This window comes from Stigmatopora nigra, chromosome 15 (genome assembly GCF_051989575.1).
Source record: "Stigmatopora nigra isolate UIUO_SnigA chromosome 15, RoL_Snig_1.1, whole genome shotgun sequence".
Lineage (NCBI taxonomy): Eukaryota > Metazoa > Chordata > Actinopteri > Syngnathiformes > Syngnathidae > Stigmatopora > Stigmatopora nigra.
The window spans coordinates 2,306,015-2,329,866 of NC_135522.1; the positions used below are offsets into that span (position 1 = coordinate 2,306,015).

At 38.3% G+C, this 23,852-nt stretch overlaps 1 protein-coding gene across 1 annotated transcript; it reads right to left on the reverse strand.

The window, feature by feature from the left end:
* Positions 1-6,314: 6,314 nt before the first annotated feature.
* On the reverse strand, positions 6,315-19,429 carry fbxl16 (F-box and leucine-rich repeat protein 16). The gene is made up of 7 exons (XM_077735259.1): positions 19,002-19,429; positions 13,260-13,998; positions 12,433-12,675; positions 11,490-11,755; positions 9,725-9,809; positions 9,573-9,636; positions 6,315-8,964 (listed from the first exon to the last, which is right to left on the reverse strand). Exons 2-7 carry the CDS (start codon positions 13,989-13,991, stop codon positions 8,816-8,818), a joined length of 1,539 nt encoding a protein of 512 aa, XP_077591385.1. The 5' UTR covers positions 13,992-13,998; positions 19,002-19,429; the 3' UTR covers positions 6,315-8,815.
* Positions 19,430-23,852: the final 4,423 nt, after the last annotated feature.

Here is a 23,852-nt window from a genome sequence, read left to right on the forward strand (position 1 = left end):
TGCCTCCATTCCAGTCGTTACTACATACTATCTTCAGGTATTTCTATATTTCTCTCAATTATTTCTACTCCCCTCCTTCTTTCTTAATTTCCCAGCTGCTACCGCATCTAACCATACCTCACCTTAATGAGTCTTTGTGAAGGATAGTAGCCTTTTAGTAGAAAGAGAAGCTAATAGCTTTGAAGATGGCTGCAGCTAATGTCCTGGGGTTAATGGCCTTCAGCCACTCCTGATGATACCAATGGCGTCCGTGATGGATCGTTTACTGCTTTCAAACCTGTGTTTTGTGTCATGAAATGATCGTAAGAACATAAGACCGAATAAGTGTGGAACTTATTGTGCATCCTTGGCTTTTTGAAGGACAAATTTAGCAAAGCAATGCGATTCCAGTTAGTTGTCAAGTCCTCTTGTGTCCACTTCAATGAAGTTCAAAACTATTTGGTCATCCTGTAGCTTGATCCAGAAGACTCTTTGGTGGTCAACTCCAGTCTTCAAGAGCCACTATCCAGTCTGTTTTCTGGATTTCCCTCCTTTACTACCCTTGAATCTAAAGATTAACTGATCAGCAAGCTCTCCAGAAGCTTGTTACAGGTCCCAATTTTTTGATTCAGGTTTCAGGTGTGTTGGTGGAGGGAGATCTGGAAAACAGGACAGATTGCGGATCTCGAGGACCGGAGTTGGACACCCCTGCAGAAGATTGTTCTTGTTGCAGTACCATTTAAGACACATAGGTCCACACCTTATGGACTCTCTGTGTTTGGCTCCAATTTTTTTAGCTAGGTCTACAATGTCTTGTGTGTCTTGTGTCTGTTTTGCTACTGCAACCAAGACATTTCCCGAATACGGGATGAAATAAAGTTCTAATCTAGTTGTGACATTGAGTGAGGACAGAAAAATCACAACAGCTAACTCGCCAACGCTAGCTAGGACGCATTGTGACCATTTCAGTGACTTCAATTTCCGCCAATGGGTGTTTTGAATGTCAATTTCCCTCTTTAACGAACCACCAGAACTCAACCAGCAAACCGTGAGTCCTAAACTAATGCTAATCTTTAAGTCAATGTTCGACTGTCCCAGAAAAGGGTTAAAAACTGTACAATTAGAAAAATGACTACTGCACCTAAGATCTCAGTGGGAAGGTCACACTGTGGCAGGAGGAGTGATGTAGCGCTAAGTGTCCAGCAGAAGCAGAGGAACCCGATAAAGACACGCCATTATAGTGACATACTGTCATTAGCCAGCTCAGCTCTTTACCGCCAGTGGCGGTTGGAATCGAGCTGGCATTAATGCCGTAGTACTTGCCATTCATGGGGGGGTGGGTCGTTATGAGCTATGCGTCACGTATATAGTCTGCCTCGTAGCGGCCGTGCCATCATTTCTCTGCTCACTCCAGAATTAAACGACACTCAATCTTTGCTGAGAAGGTTTCCTCCATTTCCCCCACCAATGCTACATCATACCTCCGATCGTAATTCAACGGCTCGTTAAATCATCTCAGGCTCAGTCTTATCGCCTCAGTGTCTTATTTTGGTAGATGGTGCTCAGTATAGTTTGAAAATAACAAGAAGAGGGGGTTGTGGATTCGTTTTCTGGAGGTTTGTTTACACGGGGAATTTTTTATGAGGTATCGGATAGTGCTAAAACGGAGCTACAGTGTTCCCTCGGTTATCGCGGTTAATGGGGACCGGGACCACCAGCGATGAGTGAATTTCTGCAAAGTAGGGATTCCCCTTCAAAAATACTTAATTTGAATTTAATTAAAAAAAAATATTTGTAATTTTTTTATTATTATTTTTTTATAATTCTTTTACCCCCCCCCCCCCTGTATACAGTACACCATATAGAATATGGGTCGAGAGAGTGAAATTCATGTTATAACAAAAAAAAACTAAAATATGTTGTTTCAATGTAATATTTGTATTTTTTCCCCCCAAGAAATCCGCAAAGCTCTGAGTCCGCGGTAGCTGAACCGCGTTGTACCGAGGGAACACTGTATTGCTAATAACCCAGGAAATGTGGTGTATTATATACTCTTGAAGATTTGGTTTCCAAACAAATGTTACTGGCATTTGACCACCAGTTGCTGGTTCTCACTTGACAGTTGACAATAATGTCAAACCACCAATCCAGTACTTGAAGAGCCATTTTTTGTTAGGATCGCTCTTTGATTTTATTTAAACTTACTCTGCTCATGTGTCTGTTAGCCCATCTGTGCTCCTAATCCACATACAACGAGTGGCCCACCTCCTAATTCCCTAGTTCGTATTCAGCCTTCTCAGCTGCACTAGACAGAGAGTCCATTTAGTCTTGTGTATGTGGATGTGTGCATGTAAAAATGCTCCTTCTGCTTCCATTTTGAGTGCTGAGGTGCGTTCAAGCGTGAAGGCTATCTGTCAGTCCCCATTATATTCAGTGGTTGGGCACTGTGTATGTGGCGGGACACGTTTGGAGTGTGCTGGGGTTTTAATAGATTTAAGACTTTAGCTATGTCCCAATTCGGGTTCTTCGTTCTCTTTTGGCTAGGTTTTTTTTTTGCCCTGGGCGGAAAACACAGGCAGATAGACAGACTGATTGACAGACTGATTGACTGGCTGATTGACAGATAGACAGATAGAATTGTGTCATTTTAAATTGTCTACAAATATGACTACAGTAAATGAGTATGGATTTATTTATTTTTGGGGGGATTTTATCAAATTGCTGCAATGTTAATATTGATTATTTAATTTTTGGGGGATTATCAAATTATGTTAAAATTAAATGGACATAATCAGGTGCATGGCAGTAGAAGAAAATGTTGTCTAATAACTTTTAAAAACATAAAATTTCATTTTTTATTGTAATTTATGTCTGGAGGATTTTATCAAATTGCTGTACTGTTAATATGGATTTTTAAATTTTTTTGGGGGATTATCAAATACTGTCAAAAATTAAATGGACATAATCGTAAAAATGTCGTTTAATAACTTTTAAAAACACCAAAAATCATTTTTATAATGTCTAAGAGTGGAGGAAAAACTTTAAAAAAGGCAAGATACTCCAGAATTGAGCTCTTTTTCCATTTTTAATAACAATGATCCTATTTTAGTCAATTACAGTTGAATATTCCAGCTTGCCTGTCTATTCTTATTATGTAATTAATGCCTAAGCAACCAGTACTTAAGTCTATGGGGGGTATTTCTAATTTCTGAGCCAAATATTGATCCGTTTTTAATACTACTATGCAAGAGGACTCCAATAGGTACATGTCGAAAGGGGGAAGTTGACAAAACGAGCCAAAAGAGGACGACGACGCCACCACAAGCTTGAGTGTTATTAGCATTGCCACAGGGTTGCGGTAGGAGGCTTCTCACCAGCCACTTCCTCAACCTTCTCACGCTATGAGGCTCACTGAGCTGTCGGGCTCAATTTGTGTTCAGGCAACCGTACACTTCTTGATGAGCACTTCAATCCGAGCAGATGGTTTTTTGACTCCTGGACACCACATGGCTCCTGACAAGACAGTGACCAAAAACATAGCCAAAACTGTGTGGGGTGATTTGAATGAATTTCAAAGTCACTTCAACTGAAGTTAAGCATGTGTAGTTCAACCATTAAAAGGCATTGTTAATGATTTATGGTAACTTTTGAGTCCTGGTTGCTTTAGGGGAGGACGTATTGGTTTCTTATGTATGTTTTAAGGTAGTAATCGTATGGGTGTGGTGGACCTTTGTGGTTAAGATGTGGGTGTGTTCTCATTTGTCTTGTTCAAGATAACAGTCTATCATTTATTTTTTATTTTTTTAAATATAGGTAAAAAGTCAAAAGGGGAAGACAACTGGGTCTAGATATAAATATCAGAAAATATTCAATAATATAAAATTTCAATGAAATTCATAGAAGCAATGATATTAATGGTAGTACAAGACAATACTTGTATTATGCTTATATATACATGTATAAATTATGTATTATTTTATTTTTCAGAGTTGATGATGTCCCATTTTTTTAAGTGGAAATGCAGAATGTGGGAATTTCCCTTATTGGTGAGTTATAGACTTTTATTTGTGATTTTAACTTCTAAAAGTAATTGGTGAAGAAATATTTAAGCCATGAAATTGTCCTCTTATGGCCTCTACTGGTCGTTGCTGTGTGTTGTTGAGAAATATCTAGGACAGTTTTACATTAAAAAATTGGTTTGTATTAATTTGAATTGGAAGATTAATTTTATGTTTAATATGTTGGATCATTTAAAGTTTAAAACAGTACACATAAGATCCTCTTTTTTTTACACTGAATGGATTTAAAATTAACTTTTTGATTCCAAAATTGCAGTATTTTTCTTCTTCTTACAACTTTGCCTATTTACAGTCACTTATTTTATTTTTAAAAACAAACAAAACACAATGAAAATGAAAAGTATACACATACACACGTTTGGGCTTAATTTTCATTATCAGTAAACGGTCTATTTATTTTATTGTTTACAGTTGTGCTGTACAAGGGTTGTAACAAAATGGTGACAGATGTATACAAAGACTGTAGACAGTAGTAGTAGAAGTGACAGGTACAATTTTCTCTTTGAAAATGTGTTTTAGTTCATGTATCGTGGTCTTTAGATTTGAAATGCAAACTGTACATGTCCATTTATGATATGTAAACTTGCAACTCAATCTATGGAAGCTCATTACAGACAATTAAATTCAACAATAATGGATTTCATGATATTTACTCGCCAATATTTATTAATATACTCATAATAACTACTTACAAGTTTGCATTGTATGGTAAAAAAAGAAGGCTTTAGTATATTTACATTGTGTTTTTTTTTTTAGTGAGTCCGGATTTTACTTATAATATTTTATTTTTGAGCTCAGTTATGATTTGTTTACAATTCCACTACATAGAAATTTAGGATGTATCAATATAATGGATTTTGATTGACGTATTACTATCAAATTAAATTAAGAACACTCATTAGACAATAATTAATGAAAAATGTGACTTGAAATACAATTTTCAGAGAAAAATACACAATGTAATATTTTTTCATTCATTACTATTTAATTTTTTTTCCCTAAAACAGATCCCTCAATTAATTAATTTCATTATAATTATTATTTTTTACATCCTTTGCAAAATATGCAACACTAATTCTACAAGTTTGAGACCCCTTCGCTGTATTTAAAAAAAATGGAGAAAAAAATCACATCTAATGCCCAAAAATGATCAAAATTATAACATTTCTAGTCATGAATAAGCTTCCATAGATTTTATTTTACAGGACTAAATCAATCCATTTTGCCCTTAATCATATCAGTAGTAGTAGTACAATGTAAACATTGGTTATCCACGACAGATATAAATCTCAGACGTCACATTTTTTTCTGCCACATTCAAGACAATGACAGAATATACCGAGTCAGAACTATAGGTCAAATATTTTTTTTTTTTTTTTTTGAGGAATTTAAACATCCGGGAGGCCAAGAAAATCCAAAAAAAAAATGGGTAATCATTGTCAAATGTGAAGAAATGTCGTCTCTCAATAAATAAAGCGTATGTGCGAGACCCAAATGAATAGAAATAAATAGATAAATAAATATGTACAAAGAACAGATGAAGGAGGAGCGCCTCCTTCCCGCAATACAAAGGCAGAGCAACTCAAACATGCAAAAGCAGCGTTGCAGATTTATTATTTGGCACAACTTAACACTGGCTGTCACTCTGCCAGTCCTTCCAGTTGGCAGTATAAACACGTCTGACGATGACGTGCTAGAGGCTAAAAAAAAATTAAAAATAAAATGAAACAAATTAAAAAAAAGCAATCAGAGTAGCAGAGCAGTTCGCTGTCAGGCATCTTCATCTCCTCTTAATATCAAACATAGAAAAATAAGCATTTACTCTGAACCCTGTTCGGTCATTTTCAGAGTAGCAGGTGAAATCAGGAGTGCTCGGACGTTTGGTCGGCGGACGTTTGGTCGAGAGTGTACTGTTGAAACCAGCTCTCAAAATTATATTCATGAAAGAGAGTTTAATATCTAAGTACTGTTTAATATCCAAGTACTGTTTAATATCCAAGTAGTTTTGAATATCCAAATAGTGTTCAATATCCAAGTACTGTTTAATATCCAAGTACTGTTTAATATCCAAGTACTGTTTAATATCCAAGTACTGTTTAATATCTAAGTACTGTTTAATATCTAAGTACTGTTTAATATCTAACTGTTGAAAACAGTAGATATTTAGATATTATACTCATGAATATAATTTTTTGAGAGCTGGTTTCAACAGTACTAAGATATTAAATAGTACTTAGGCATTAAACAGTACTTGGATATTAAACAGTAGTTAGGTATTAAACAGTACTTGGATATTAAACAGTACTTGGATATTAAACAGTACCTGGATATTAGACAGTACTTAAATATTAAACTCCCCATTTGACTGGCGACCAAAAGACCGGCGACCAAACGTCCGGTCACGGAAATGCAGGATAATGTTTTTACATTTTATGTCCACAATGCCCGATATTTATTGGTTTGCAGAAAAATTTTGCAATATTATTGAATATGGCCTGCACAAAAAGATTAAATTCAGGCTACATTGTGTAGCTTTTTTCAGGTTTAACACTCAATGGAGCTAGTCACTTAAATTGTGCCTCTTCGTTAGCGTGGGGGTCATAAAATGGCATGAATTGTATTTACTATTTAGTTATATATTAGTACATTTATATAAAAAAATAATCCAATGTGATAAATCTTGTTTGTGATTTTCTTGATGTTTTGTGTGCTGTCGTTAGTTTTCAGCAGCGCTTATATGTATATATTTTGTAATATTTTATTTGACTGAGGGGTCATAAAACGAAAAAATATATAAATACAATTCCCATTAAAAAAGGGCCACAAATTAATATCTACATTCCTCTTTTTCAAAATGAATAACATTTGATTGAATGTATATTGTGATGTTTTAAAATTTACATGATTTTATTACCCATGGCTTTTTCTAATTGGTTTTTATAAATGTATGATTATTTTAATCATGTATTTTTCCCCATTCAAAACTGATCCTTCAATGAATGTTATTTAAAATAATCTACATTTATTTTTGATTGCCCATCGCAAAAGGAGGGCCACATACTGACAAATGGGGGCTGCAAAAAATGTGCTATATGAAAAAATGATTATAATATGTGTCTGTAAAGTTTAAAAGCATGTTTTTGTTTGTTTGTTTAAGGTCATTTCTGGGCTATTTTGCCGACAGCGCTAAAATAAAAAGAAGAAAACCCTCCAAGGTAAAAAAATATTGAACTCCCCTGACTTTTTGATAAAATATGATGACCCTCGGGGTCCACAATTTATGTTCACCTTCACTGTAGAAACACACAATGGCAAATAGAAACACTAAATCAATCATTAATGTGTTTCAACTCAAATTTGAAGCGACCATTCAGAAATTCAAAACCCTTAAAATACTTCAGGTGGACACCTTGACCTTGTTTGTCAACTTATCAAGGCAGCCTTGTAAGTAGCGAGTACGAAAAACAACAAAAAAGCACTTAACTTTCGGCTCAATTTCTCCGATTTAAGAAGTTAAATTTCTTTCCTCGAGAAAAAAAAGGTGAGGAAAATGTGAAAGAATGAGTTAGTGGAGCATATCCCCCAAAAAAGAAAAAATCTAACAATGTAAACAGTTGTTTCGCAAACTTCTCGTCATGTTTTCTGACTTCTGATAAAATACAGAAAAACACGCATCGCATGTACAAGAACAAAAGTTCCATCCGAGATGTTATCGGATTTCATTACTGTGTCGAGATGAAAGAACGTTAAAGTTTTTAGGTGGAAAAAAACAGGCGGGTATTGTACATAGAACAGGGGTGTCCAAACTGCTTTGCAAAAAAAAAAAATACGGGAAAAAAATCGTGTTTTAAAAATTCCCTTTTATTTACAAGCACAAATTGATTGGCAGACGTCCAATCCATTTCGATTGGGTTGTTAACACCCCCCCTCCCATTCAAATTGGATTGGACATCTGTCACATGATGGCCTAATGCCGGATTTCCCTCGTGAAATGGATTTGATCTGTGAAACTGTCAATGGTAGTAATGGGTTAAAAAAACTTATAATCCGGAGGTAGCGGGATACTGCAAAAACAAAAAAATGCAAAATGGATTTAATTCGACATATTTTATATTACATGTTGTCAGGCTTTGACCCCTGACCTCATGGAGAGGCACTGTTCAAGTGACTAGCTCTAACTAGTGGTGAAGCTGAGTAGTGCAACAGAATGTAAAATGAACACCAGCTTCTAATGTGGATCATTTTCAATCCTAATTTAGATATTTGCCACAAACCAATAAAAAGTTGCTAGTTTGGACACCCCTGATGAAAACCAACTGTTAGTACTTGTAGTTTTGGTTCCCCAACCACGTTCACCATATGTGAGTATGGTTAAAGTATGTACGCACATGTGTGTGAAGTCCACCAAAACAGGAACACAGTTAAGTCATACTTTTAGGGGGCGGCTAAATGTGCACGCCCACTTTGTCCCGATCGATACTCCTGGGCAATTTCCCCCCAAAAAAGAAAGAAACTTGCAGCCAGACAAGACGTCGTATCATACCGAGCCTCTCGCCCGAGTTTTGGCCAACGCCATCCAGTCACGTACCCGTTTGTTTTCCGGCGGGGGGGAAGACGGGCGGAAGGACCAGTTGGCGAGGGGCCGGAAAATGAAGGAATGGCTCTACGCATCCCGGCGGCCGTTTGACGAGAGCTCAGAAGAGTAAAAGAGGAGGAAGGTGGATGTGTTGCGGTCACTCGCCGAGGGGGAGGGGCTCTTATTCGATGACCATGCAACGCGGCAGGTGCTGTGAGTAGTATTTGAAGAGCTCGGCAGTGGCTCCCGGGCAGTTGGTCAGCTCCAATTCTTCCAGGTCTTGTAGCTGAATGAGGCCTGACAATCCTGTGGTGGTCAGCAGGGGGCAGCCTACGGGAGGGATAGTTATCTCTTTAATTGTTTTGGCCACGCCCATTTGTTCTTGGGGGTATTTACATACGAATTAGTATGTGTATTTGTAGTTCGGTATGGGATATCGGGAATGAATAGACACTTTGTGGTTTATTGTGGTGATTGAAAAGTAGTTTTAAAAGAGTAATTTGTTGTTGTTTTTTTACATCTGATCCTGTAAATGTTAAATAATTTGCGAAAAAAATGCGGTATATGAATGCAGTTTCTGAGGAAAATGTATTTGTCGGAGAGTAAATTTAAAGTAAATCCAATGAAAATAATAAAAAAATAGAAATACATGTTTCATTTAAAAAAATAAACAAACAAACAGACAAAAAAACATCTAATGAATGTAGTTAGCTTTGGTTGTGGCTTTATGTATCACAAAGCCTAGCCACTAGATGGCAATGTGAGACACATAACAGTATTAAAACATCCGTGAGGCGTTTCACAGCATGTTGCGTTAAAAAGTTGAGAAAATATGCCTTTGACCAAAATAATCCAATTATTTTAGAAACATATGTCATTAGAACGACTAAAATTTAAATCCTGACAAAGTACCATCCAACCATAAGATAAGACATTACCTGCTAAAGACAGTAGACGTAGGCTCCTCATTCCAAACAAATGCTGCAGTCCGAAATCCTGCACCTAGTCATGACACACACACACAATCATGGCATTGATTAATATAATAAAATAACAGATTTTCCTCTGTTTAGAGCATATTTGACGTTACCTGACAACACCAACGCAAATAAAGGCTCCGCAATGATGACATGGTAGACAAATAGCCCAAGCCTGTGTCGGTAATTCGTACACACCTAAAAAAATAAAAAACAAGCACAAAGTTGTTTTGGTTCACTTTCTTTTGTTATATTTGTGAATAAAAACATTATCTGTCTGCAATTTCTGCCTAACTTATTTTCTCACAATTATTATGTATACTGAACAGAATAATCAATGTTGTTTTATAATTTCATTAAGTAGTAATTTGTGTTTTTTGTTGATTTTTTCAGGGATGATGGACACTACATTGGACAGCAATTCAAAGGGTGACATTTAAATATATTCAATTATATATACAATTGATTTATGACAGGCGTGAATGCTCATCTTTCCGTGACTGTGAACCTTTGAAACGCGCAAAATGAGTTAAATGAGTGCCTTGTAAAGGGGAAAAAAACGGAATCTTAATTCGTGTTCAAAATGCTTAAACTGTCATTCGCTTAATTAAGCCCATTGTGAATCCTAACCAAGCTTTTCTCCATATACTAGCATACGTTTGCACTGGCAAAAAAACATGCCTAAGTCAGCTTAATGAGACTCTAAATCATCCATGGGTGCGAATTTGAGTGTGAATGGCTGTTTGTCTATATATGCTCCGCTATTGGCCGATGCCCAACACAGCGTGTAAGCGGCCTCTCGCTCAAAGTCAGCTGGCGTAGGCCCCGCTTTCACCTAATGAGGACAAAGTGGTATAGAAATGGGATGGATGGCCCAACCATTACCAATCTGCACATTTCCTATTCTTTAGCTTAGGCAATAATTCTAAACTCCCCAAAGAAAGTTAAGAATAAAAGAACATTAGCGATATTATGTTCTGTAGATGCTCTTTTTTTGAGTCATTTCACTTTATAAAAGGTTTAGATGAGTCCACTGTTTGGATGCAGGACTCAGCAAAATACTGACAGCAACACATTGCAATGCTCTGTGCTCATTGACAATCCCCCCACGCTAGCTATTTCCCGGCCATAGAACTAACTGTGAGTTATGATGACAAGAATCTGCAAGGACTGTTGTTGTTTGATATTATAGCTCTAGTGCACGATCGACTGCACGTATGAGTTAGTCACTCAATTATAAAAAGGCATCGGGCTGGATGTAATGCATTATAACTTCTACGTACATATTGTAAAGCATCTAAAATGAGAAAATGTGGCTAATGTTATTTCAGTTCTACTATATGTTGAGATAAATTGTGGTAGTAGGACAATTAAAAGGCATGACTAATTTATCAAGGCTTATTGCTATGATAAATTGGTATAAATTGGTACTCGGGCGACCAAACATCCGGGCGACCAAACGTCCAGGCGACCAAACGTCCGGGCGACCAAACGTCCGGGCGACCAAACGTCCGGGCGACCAAACGTCCGGGCGATCAAACGTCCGGGCGACCAAACGTCCGCCGACCAAACATCCAGCGACCAAACGTCCAGCTACCAAAAGACCGGGCGACCAAACGTCCACGCGGCCAAACGTCTGGGCGGCCAAACGTCCGACCAGGGTGCAAATTGTATTCTTAATGTAATTCTAATCTAAAGTGCATTGTATACAATTGTGCTTGGCAGAAAAAAATGGTTCCAACTTTTTAAATGACATAACATCGGAGATTTTTCATTGACTGCCATTTTGTCTGCTCTTATTTGCGACAAAAAATGGCAAAAGCTCCTCCCACAAATTGCTTTATGGTAATCCTTGTAACAAATAGGACAGACACTGACCTGTCAAGGACGAGTTCCTCCAATTTATGCAAGTCGCAAGCAATGTACTCCAGCGCCATGTCTGTGATTCGTGGGCACCACGACAAGTCCAAACTGCGCAGCTTGCGCAAGTTTTCAGCCACAAGCTCCACGCCGTCGTCGGTGATTTTGGAGCAGCCGGACAGACTGAGAGCCGTCAAATTGGGAAGGCTGTGGACCATATTTACCACGCCGTGATTTGTGATCTCCCAGCACGAGTGGAGTCGGAGGGTATGGGTGGTGTAGCCCTGCGTTAGCAAAGAAGAGGATGCTAGTTATTTTATGGAATGCTAATTGATATCATGGAAGTTAAGTCAAATTAGGTGGTAGTAATTCTATTCTTATTGTAGTGAGTCGCCCGGACGTTTGGTCGCCTGGACGTCTGGTCGCCCGGACGTTTGGTCGCCCGGACGTTTGGTCGCCCGGACGTTTGGTCGCCCGGACGTTTGGTCGCTGTACGTTTGGTCGCCCGGGTGAATATAATTTTGAGAGCTGGTTTCAACAGTAAACTCTGTCATGTTGTCAAATTTCCGGGCGACCAAACGTCCGGGCGACCAAACGTCCGGGCGACCAAATGTCCGGGTGACCAAACGTCCAGGCGACCAAACGTCCGAGTACCCTAAATAGACATACCAAGTAAAAAGCATAGTTTCACCACATAATGGTCCAATTTGTTAAATAACTTGTCTGTCAATGCTAGCAAGGTGGGCTACTAAGGACATCTTTTTTTAAAATTAATTTTGAGAGAAAAAACATTTCACAAATCCATGATGTTAGAACAACTTGGTCTCCGATTAGCATCATATTAACAGAGCAGCTAACCGCTAAATTAGACTGGCTAGCAACATCAATGACATTGGGTAAGGTGAACAATCATATTTTTATCGTCACATGGTCGCTAATCTCCTATGTTTTAAAATCCCACCTGTTTGGCTGTGAAGTAGGCCATGGCCGTGTCGGTCACATGATAGGCCTGCAGGCTGAGCTCGGATAGGTTGGGTAGAAGCTGCGAGATGGCGGCGATGGCGTCATCCGCCACGTTGATGCAGTCGCTGACGCTGAGCGATGTTAAGCGGGCGTTTAGGCTGGACCACAGGCCGGCTTCCGTGAAGTCGTTGCATCCTGACAGTTCCAGATGCATCAGACCTTGCATCTGTTCCAACATGACCTGCAATACAAAATCCACATTTGGAAAATGTAATGTAATAATGTACTGTACTTTTGGTATGTGGACTTAAGCATAATTGGAAAAACAATTGTGTGCAATTAATTTCAACACCCACAACAGTAGATAAAACCCTTATAGTGTAAATTGTGGTTTCAGGCAGTCAACAGTTCCAGCTTTCACCATGGCAACCATCCACTCCATCCAAGAATAGCATCTTTGCTTAGCAGGTACGAAAAGCCATCTGACAAACACTCAACAGCTTTTGCACAAATTGCTCAAAGCAATGAAATACGAAAATACATTAAGAAATATACAAGAAAGATAACTTCTGCTTCCTAATTACATAGATGGCCAAATACATTTGGCTTAACAGTGCCAAAACCCTAAAAAATATGGTTTCTAAACTCCAAAATATTCTATTTTCAAAGTTTTAAAAGTAAATGCAAGTTAATAAAATTGATGGCCAAATATTTTTGGCTTAACGGTGCCAAAAACCCTGAAAAATAGGTTTTCTAAACTCAAAAATATTCCGTTTCCAAACTTTTCAAAGTAAAATAAAACCACCAAAGTTAAAAATGACTTACCTCCAATCCAGCATCCGTTATGGTGGACCTCTTGAGGCTGACAGAACGCACACCTTTCTTGGATAGGGGGTAATTATCAATAAACTCACAAATGTCCAGGTCTGACACTCCCACTAAGCAAAAAGACTGAAAACCACGAAGGGCAAAGGCCTGAAGACTGACAAACTCCTTGTCGCCATTGGGTAAGAGAGTATAAAGCTCTTTGGCGTGCAAGATGGGAGCCACGCCCTCCCAGAACTTGGGTTGATACAGCACCTTCCGCCACGTCTTGCATACCTGCGCCAACGTACATTTCTCGGCTGCGGTGAAGTACCACAACAGTCGGTTCAGCAACTTCTCGTCCAAGACTAGCTGGCGTTCCAGCATTATGGGTTTGGGTAGAGTCAGTGGAGGTAAGCGTAGAGCCGGCTTCAGGCCCACTAGTTGCTTTCCACTCTCCAAGTCGCAACCGAGGATGGTGGCTGCCGAGTGTGGCATGACCGTGTTGTCCAGGTGGTGGTGGTGGTGGTGATGGTGGTGGTGGTTGTGGTGGTGGTAAGGGAGGGAAGATGGTGGGGGAGGCAGAATAGATGGGACCGAAGAGGATTGGCACAGGCGGTTCTTGGCTGCGGGGGTACCCTTGGTGATGCTGGCACTGCCCAGACCGTTGGGCTGGCTGGGGGGGAGTTTAACCATCCCGTTGCGAGTCACGCAGGGAGTCTTCAGCTCACTGGGTGTGGACATGTTCAACATTGGGAACCTGGGGATGATAGGATATGGTCTTAAAAATACATCAGATTTAACGTTCTATGACTCAAGTCAATTGATAAGCCAATAGCAGCTGATAAACCAATGATGGTGTTCGGCTATTTTCATACAAGCTGATGGTTATGACAATATGTTGGCTTCAACAGTCTGACATTTTACAGCACACGTGTCAAAGTGGCGGCCCGGGGGCCAAATCTGGCCCGCCACATCATTTTGTGTGGCCCGGGAAAGTAAATCCTGAGTGCCGACTTTCTGTTTTAGGATCAAATTAAAATTAAGAGTATAGATGTATATTAAATTTCCTGATTTTACCCCTTTTAAATCAATAATTGTAATTTTTTAATCATTTAATCATTTTTTTCTGTTCAAAAACCATTTGGTAAAATCTAAAAATATATTTAAAAAAAGCTGAAATGAACATTGTTTTAGATCTAGAAAAAAACTGAATATTGAGGGTTTTTAAGTCTGAGTCCCTTGTTTTACAGTATCTCTGGTTCATATAGTATAGTACATATACATAAAGGCAAGTTTGACTCTCCTTCCCGATGGAATTTAAATGCCATGCGAAAATGCAAACACTTGAGAGTGCAAAAGCCTTACGGATCGTGGCCTCATCTTGCCTGTTCTCTGATCTCGCTGTATCAACAGCAGGAGGAAGCTCACGGGCTCCTACTGATCAGTTATGTAACACCCTGACTTTCCGGCTTCACACACAACAGCATCCTTCAGCCCAAGCTTCCCAAAAAAACAACCAACAGTGCAAACAGCCCATACCACCACATCCATGTTCAGCACATGTACACATGTAAATCTGTGCTTGCTATCTATTGATCGACGTAAAACCTTTTCCCGAGCTTGATGCAATTTTTTTTTTGCCGGTCCCTTAGCAGATGGAGCCTGCCTCAGCTGGAGCATCACCAGGTTCCTCCATTACATAATACAACAACAGTTGGTTTCAGCTAGACCGGCTACAACCAGCACTGGTAAGTGTAACATTAGTTTTCACACAAGCAGTTTTAGAAAATAGACGGTAGCACTAACTGAAAATAACTTTAAATATTAATATTCTTTTTTTAAACTGACATTGGTTGTGACCCAGGCCCAAAATTGAAAGAGCCGCATCTACAGCTGGTGCTCGGACGTTTGGTCGCCGGACGTTTGTTCGCCGAACGTTTGGTCGCCGGCCAAATGGTGACAGAGAGTTTACTGTTGAAACAACTCTCAAAATTATATTCATGAGAGAGAGTTTATTATCTAAGAGAGAGTTTAATATCTAAGTACTATTTAATATCGAAGTACATTTGACCTGCGACCAAAAGGGACCAAAAGACCGGCGACCAAACGTCCGGTCACCACTACAGCCAGTTTTATGGAATTGAACAATTTGTCAATGGCAAGTAATTAGTTTATTTTTAATTTTGCAACACTACCTTGTCATTTTCGGGTACTTACAGTTCACTTAATGTAAATTTTGGATGAATTTTAAGGGTAATTCAAGGCACTTTTTAATGATTTGGGCCATTTCTTGTTTTTTTCCAATTGGTTTTGGAGCCCTTGCTAACTCATTAGCTTCCATTAATAGCACACAATTCCCAAACTTCTGTTTTCACAATAACCATCCCACAAAAAAAACTATTTGATTCTGTATGTGCAATATGAATGCCAAAACAAGCCCACCGTTCAAATTAGACCCTCCAGTGGCCCATTTCTGGCCCAGGTGCCTTATATTTGACAGCCATACTTGAACTACACAGGAGCACTTACTTTCCTGCACAGTTGGAGCTACCTAAACAACTCTTCCTTTCCGGTTCAATGTGCTCGGGCCCGAGTCAGTTAAGAGGATAAGTCAGTCAGTCCGGGCTGTGAAGTGGAAATGTATAAATAACTCATTTTCCATCTGACTTCTATGATTCATAGAGCCAAATTCAGCACCTTTGCCATCAACATTTCTGTCGGTGTTATTAATCTGAGTGCCAGGATCTCACTAATCACATTTTTTTTACCTTTTCTATCGTTATACACTGCCAGGGAGTCCTTAAAAGAGAAAGTGAAGTACGATGACATCCACTAAAGGCATCTAATGAGCATAGAAGTTCATTCTTACGTATACAAAATATGTCTTAGCGCATTTGAAAACACATGAATGAATTGGAAACATAGCCTTGCCTAGCATGTGACATTTCTTTGTATCCCCGCCGTGCTAATGAGCTCGTTGCGCCATTCATGTGTGTAAAGCGAAAATGTAAAATGTGTAAAAAATGTGAGTTTCACTCAGCTGAAGAATACTATGTGCTAAACTCCTGTGATTATATAAAAGATATGTAGTCGCTGACTTAAAATTTACAAGCAGTTTTTCTTTGTAATAATATAGAATTTTACTTTTTTACATTTCCAAATGTGGGGATAGTAAATAAAAGTATAAAGTGAGAGATAGTTATTTGTTGAAGTAAAGTTTGGGATCATAATAATAACCTCCTTTAGCAATGGGGATTTAAAATGTGATATATTTCATGATAAAGCGAGAAGCTCATATTCAATAACATCAAATGTGCATTTTTAAGTGTAAGTAAGTTTTTGTTTATCATATATATATATATAAATGACATCTTTTTAAGATTTTGGCTTGCAACCAATGTTCCCTCAAAACTGCTTAGCAGCAATCATATGGCCTGCAGTAAACAAAATCCCATTTTTTAAAATTATTTATCTTTTATTAGATTTTTATTTTATTTGTTTACCACTTTCCCCTTGATGGCGCCGTTTACGCTCTAACCAGTGCTAGTAGCTGTGTCCACTTTTATGTTTTTCATGTTTTACAGCATGTTTTACATGAAAAATTAGATGGAACATTGACATGCACCTGCTTAAGACAAGTGTGATACTGGCGCGCAATGATGATGGCACTCACACTGGTACTCAGTGCGCTCAGGGAGGTTGTCTTTCTGCCCAGACCAACAAAAAATTATAGGGAATATTGCTTATATATCAGAATATTGAAGGAAATCCATTCAGGAGATTTCACATAAATTTGATCACAAAAAGAGTTTACATCACCCCTAAAAAGTCTACTTCACAAACTAAACCACCCAAAAAACTTCAATTTACAGCCAGTTAGTTACATAACAATAGTTTTTTCTCCCCCAAACTACACCTTTAACAAAAAAAACCTTCCAGCTCTCTTTTGCAAATAGCCACAAAACAACCTGTCATGGCTAACACAAGAACACAGATGCATTCTGGGAGCAGTTGGGCCAGACTGCATATTGTGCAAACTGAGCCTAGTTACAGCTCAAAATAGCTTACAAGCTTTTATTAAGCTGTCTAATGTTGTAAATAATCATTTATGACCCTACCCAGCAATCCAATGACTTTCCCATTGTACAGATTATTTCTCTCAAAAGTCATATCATAAAATCTTCCAATTTTATTAGACGTTAGGGCCTTATTATGGCAAACTCATATCTCAAATGTCAATATTATACATAGTTGTCCATTTTTGGTCATAACTGTCTTGGTTAGAGTCAATTTTACTTCAATATTTATGATGTTAACAATAGAATTGATACAATAGGAGGATATTAATTAGGATATTTTAAAGACTGTCAATAAAACAAAAGCTGATTAGTCAGTTTGAAGTACAGTTAGCCTTTAATGCAATCTTAGTTACTCATGTTGACTAGTGGTCGAAGGTTTAATGAGGGATTTAAAAGGATTTGAGGATCTAATGCTGATAATGCTGTTAAATTGCATCCCTCGACAGGTTGCTGCGGTCTATTTGTTGTTTTTTTCACAAATAAACAAAAACAGAAATAAACAAAACACAAATAAGGTGAGTTTTATGGACAAAATTGTACAAAAACAAGCAATGGACTTACTTTTGGATTCTGATTAGTATTGTTTTGAATTGGCATAGAATAAAATGTTTTGTTCCTATAATTTAAAAAAATCATAGTAGTGTTTTTCCATTGTGTTTTTAGATCACATGACCTCATGCCTGTTTGTATATCAATTATTGATTTTTTAAAAAATTCAGATAGCAATTGAGATCAGTTTTAGTAGGGAGCCTACGGCTCGTGAGCCATATATGGCTCTTTCCATGGGTACATATGGCTCTCCACTAACCTGTGAGGTAAAATATAGAAATCACTAGTGAGAAAGTCCTGAACGCAACAATAGGAGCGTCACATCGACACTATGACGTTGAGACTAGCTCTAGCACCACTTTAATCATAATTTAAGTTTTTCCATTACTCATCTTATGAATATTGATTGATTAGCAACAGCATAACAATGTTGTGAAAAGAAATCAGAGACTTATTGTGATTAAAAAGTGGTGAAATGACACACACACAAAAATAATCACACATTTTTTATACAATTTTACTTTCTGAGAATGGCTCTTTAGCAATAACATTAGAAAATAACAATAGTTTATAGCTCTCTCTGTCAAAAAGATTCCCGACCCTTGGACTATACAAGAACTTGAAGTGACAAAGAAACCTGTTGTTGATGTTACTACTCGCCTGACATTGCAACCCGAACAAACATCAACAACAACAACAACAACCAATCAGATCCACCCAATTCCCCAAACCATATCCCCAATACAATCCACCACAACAATTTCAAAAAACCAAAAAATCCCATTCCCCACAAACCCCCCATAACTAACTCGTTACGTCACTCACAGACGCTGACGTCATTGTGTCGGTTAATAATCCGCATCTCAATGCGGCGTCGTCTCCCCTTGGATACACCCCCCCCCCTCCCCACCCCCCTAAAAAATAAATAACAAAAAACCAAAACAAATACACCCATCCACCACCGATCGACCCCCTTTTTACGATCTCTCCTCATCACGGAGGACCGCAGTGTGGATGCTGCTGCTGACTGCTGCCATAACCGCCAAGCGCATCTTCCCCATCCATCACGGCCCCCCACGCGCACCCACTGTGACTCACACACACACGTTTCATTTCCATAGCCAGCACTTACCTCTCGTATGGTTATCCCCTTGATTTTTTTAATCCATGATCCTAACAGTTTCCCCTCTCAATTATATGTTCCTCCTAGGAAAAAGAAGAACCGGGATTGGAGGAGGCCGTCCCTTTGCCTGCCTACCCGCTGTATATCCTAGCGCCAGGCCAGCGATGCACCCACGGAGCCCGTGGACGCCACGGAAGAGGAGGAGGAGGAGGATGAGGAAAAGGAGGAGGAAAAAGAGGAGGATCCAAAAGTGTGAGGCATTCACACGCAGGTGGCCAAACCACAATCCCTTTCTTCTTCTTCTTCTTCTACGCTAGGAAGAAGAAAAAGGTGAGCGAAGGGACGCTTGTGTTGTGTTTTCGATGGTCCGCCGGCACAACACAAGAGCGCTGGCGTAATTTGCTGCCCCGCTTCGTCCCACCCCCACCCCCCAAACACGCACGGCGCACGCGTGCACGTCCACGCGGCTCTCGTGTCATTTAAAGAGATAGGATAGGATGGGGCAGCTGTGCCCAGAGCTTCTTTCTCTCTCTCTCTCTCACTCCTGCGTCTTATGTAACCTGAGCAGAGGCTTCTGTTGATGGCTACGCTGCCTTGTCCAATAAAGGTAGAGGATCGCGTGCATACCACGTGACTACGATCGGTGTGTGTGGGTGTGTATGAGGCTGTGTAGGGGGGCTAGGATTTGTTATGCGTCTGATCTGAGCCGCTTTATCCTCATTAGAGTCGCAGGGGGTGCCTTAGCCAATCTCAGCTCACTCCAGGGTTAGAGGGAGTAGACACCGTGAATTGGTGGTCAACTGGAGACAAAGGACAAGCATGCTCACTCGTATTGGGCAATTTAGATTGTCCAATCAGCCTACTATGCATGTTTTTGGAATGTGGGAGGAATCCGGAGTACCAGGAGAAAAGCCACACAGGCCTGAGTAGAACATGCAAACTCCACACAAGTGGACCAACCTGGATTTGAACCCAGGACCCCAGAGCTGTGAGGCCGACGTGCTAACCACTTGCCCCACTAGACCACTATATATGTATGTATGTATGTATATATATGTATGTGTATATATGTGTGTGTATATATATGTATGTATATATATATATATATATATATATATATATATATATATATATATATATATATATATATATATATATATATATATATATATATATATATATATATATATATATATATATATATATATATATATATATATATATATATATATATATATATATATATATATATATATATATATATATATATATATATATATATATATATATATATATATATATATATATATATATATATATATATATATATATATATATATACATATATATACATATATATATATATACACACACACACATATATATACACACACACACACACACATATATATACACACACACACACACACACACACACACACACACACACACATATATATACACACACACACACACAGTGGTGTATCCAGGGAATACTACGTATACATCTTTGGATGTACTGTATCCTTTTTATCCTTTTATTAGCATCACACCTGTTCACCACCTTCCCTCCTCTGCATGTTCTGAATCTGCATTTTTTTTTCTGTGTCTCTCTCTCTCCTTCCATCTTTCCAGGCTCCCTCCCTTACCATTTCCCCCCCAAATCCAAGACTGAGGCTAAGAGGGAGCTGTAGAGCATTCTATTTATAGACTGTAACCCGCCCTGCTCAGCCTCCCACCCTCTTCGACACAAAGAAATACACCCACACAGACTCGCACAAAGCAACCGTGGAATGGACAAAGCACATAGAAACACACACATACACACCCACACTGAAAAAGCAAGTGAATTCATGCATTCACAGTGTAAATACAGAAGCGCAGTGTGCACACTTGATGTAATACAGCCAGAAAATGTCAAGTGCAAAGCAAAGACATAAAAAAAAGGCAACGTACGCTCAATGTGGACAGCATACGAAAGCATCAATAATGCAGTGATTTTTCGGAGGAGGAAAGGAAACACGCCATGTAATGGATATGGGGGTGGGGGGCTTCCAACTATGCATGTCTTTGCACTAGATATTACTGATGCTGTGGGCATAAATCTGTTTACAAAGTCACATTGTAGGGACGAGTGTCCCTTTTGCTGACAGCAAGCAACATTCATTACATTTTAATCAACGCTTTCAAAAAGGCTTCGTTAACATAAGAATAGATAGAACAGGGGTGGGCATTTTTTTAGGCCCGGGGGGCGACATTGACTTTAATAATTTGACAGATGGGAGGGGTCAGCATAAGATACGATACATATAAAAAAAAGTGCATCCGTTAATAGTACATATGAAACATAAACTGAAAAAAAGGACTAAAGTATTAACATGCTCATCACTCATCATAAAAGTAGTAATTGTGAAAATAATAGCACTAAAATATAGATTTATTCAGAATTTTATTTTACACATTTATTTTATTCAATAAAATGTAAAGTATCAGTAAAGATTTGACATAAAATATCATTATCTTTCTCTATCGCCACTTTAAAAAGTATTATTTTTTAACTATTTGAGCTGTAAGATTCTCAAACTATTTTATTTGTGTTAAAACACACTGTTTTGGATTTTTTAAAATATATAGTAGAGTAATAAACATGGTTTTATGGACTATACATACTTCAGAAATGGATGATATTTCCAATACATAGTCAGAATTGCATGTTTTTTTGTATTATGCATTATTTCTGATTTATGCATGTATAGAATATGCAATGTGACCTTATTTGACCCCTTAACTTAACCTTTCATTTACATATCTTACTTCCCCAGCTCAAGATATAAAAAGTACTTTGTTCTCAAAGTGTATTTCACGTCAGAATCAACAACATTATGCTGGACTACATTACCATCCTAAAAACTTTGGGTCAAAAGAGGACGACATCCCACAGAAATGAGTTCTACTTCTGGTAAGTAATACAAAATATTGAATTGTAATCATAGAAAGATGAATGAAGACATACACATCAACACACATGTGCACACATTAAAAAAAGCAGCACTGCAGTGAAGATGACTCAGCCACTCGGGGTTGCCATGGAAACACACCCTCTTTGCAATCAGTCTCTAAGTAACTGCTGTTGCCGAGGAGTGAAATTTTGCATGTGCTTGTGCTCACATTCAGTTGTGAATAACCATTAAGTCTATAAAAAGGGCTCTAAAAAAGACGGTTCATTTAGTCATGTTCACAAATCATTCTATTTAAAAAATAATACATCTTTAAACACACAATTATGTAAAAAAATGTGTTTCGGGTCAAGCACCCTTGACACACCTGCACCTCTGATACATATTTATTATTATATCACTACACCACACAATGTAGGGGTCTTCAGAATGCGGCCTGGGGGGGAAACTAGTCTGCTGCCCACTTTTTATTGCCTTGGAGCACATTATAAATCATCAATATGACAGTCTGTTATACTTCTTAGTTTGAATGCTAGATAGAAATAACCACTTAAACAGGGACTCTTTCACAAATATTAATATTTTTTGATATATTATATCATTTAAAATTATTTAAAAGTGTTTAGAGATCTTAAATATAATGTATTAAGTGAGCCACTTGCCTGCTCTTCATTGACTAAACCAGAGGGTAGTGAACCTATAGCTCGGGAGCCATATGTGGCTCTTTTGATGGGTGTATATCGCTCTCCGCCTTTTTAAAATCATATTTTTTCTTCATTAGAGTCTTTTGTATGCATTCTCTCATTGATAATCATTGAGTATCAACAGTGAAATCATGTTTTTTTGACTTTCAAAGTGGTGAAATGAATAAGAAATGCTCACATTTTCATGTATTTTTACTTATAAATTCGGAGTATGGCTCTCAACAAATAATTTTTGGAAATATGAATCGTGTATTGCTCTCTTTGTCAAAAAAGGTTCTCGACCCCTGGACTAAACACACACACACACACACACACACACACACACACACACACCAGATGGCATACTGTATCAAGTGTACCATAATGTCTTTGTTCCTACTGTGATTGAGGTTACAAAAAAATGTGAATATAATGTTCCTATCTGTCTCAACTCTCTTTTTCAAAGCTCTAACTCTTCAATTTTTCCTTTTGCATTCATACATTTCACCTCTTTGTCTCCCCCCATTCTCTCCATTCATATTTTTCATACCATTCATAATGCTAACACTACCAAGCTAAGCTAACACAGGCACCTTGCCCACCCACTGCAAGCTTCTCATCCAAACACTGATCGGTGTGTTCAAGCCGATTGACGTCAGAAATGACGCACGGCATACTGGGATGTCCGCCGCTATCGAAGGCCGGTATGCCGAGGTCTTGGACACAAGTATTATTGGCCAATAGAGGGAGAGATAGACAAAAAGAATAGAATGAGTGAGGAGGGGGGAGTTTTTCAATGAACCTTAGAATATCATGCTGATTTGGATTGTTATATGAGGATTATGTAGCAATGTCAACCATCTTTTTTGGCTCTGGGTTTGAGGACTTGTTTTTTCAAACCAGTTTGAATTGCGATTCTAGGGTTGCAGGACATGAAGTTTAGTTCAGAAGTTGTGGGTTCTAGTTCCAACCCTGACCTTCCGTTGTGAAGAATGTTTCAGTGACAGTGATGTGACTGGACATCCATTTTTTAAATTCAGCCCTCTGAGTAGACTTCAAGTTTATTTCTATAGCCTGAATCCTTAAATGACCACCAAAATAGCTCATAATGATTTGAAATGCAAATTATTTACCATTGTTGGGAATATATGTTCAAACCATTTGACCCAGGAAAGATATTGATTGATCAAACCCCATGGACTGCAATAGGCACATTTTAC

Bases quoted from the DNA above. Each gene is read 5' to 3' on its own strand.
- fbxl16 (XM_077735259.1), bottom strand. From the start codon at position 13,991: ATGTTGAACATGTCCACACCCAGTGAGCTGAAGACTCCCTGCGTGACT. The intron at 11,756-12,432 runs GTGGGATTTTAA...TTGCTAACGCAG, and splicing joins CCTACTTCACAGCCAAACAG to GGCTACACCACCCATACCCT. The intron at 9,637-9,724 runs GTAACGTCAAAT...TGTCATGACTAG, and splicing joins ATTTGCGTTGGTGTTGTCAG to GTGCAGGATTTCGGACTGCA.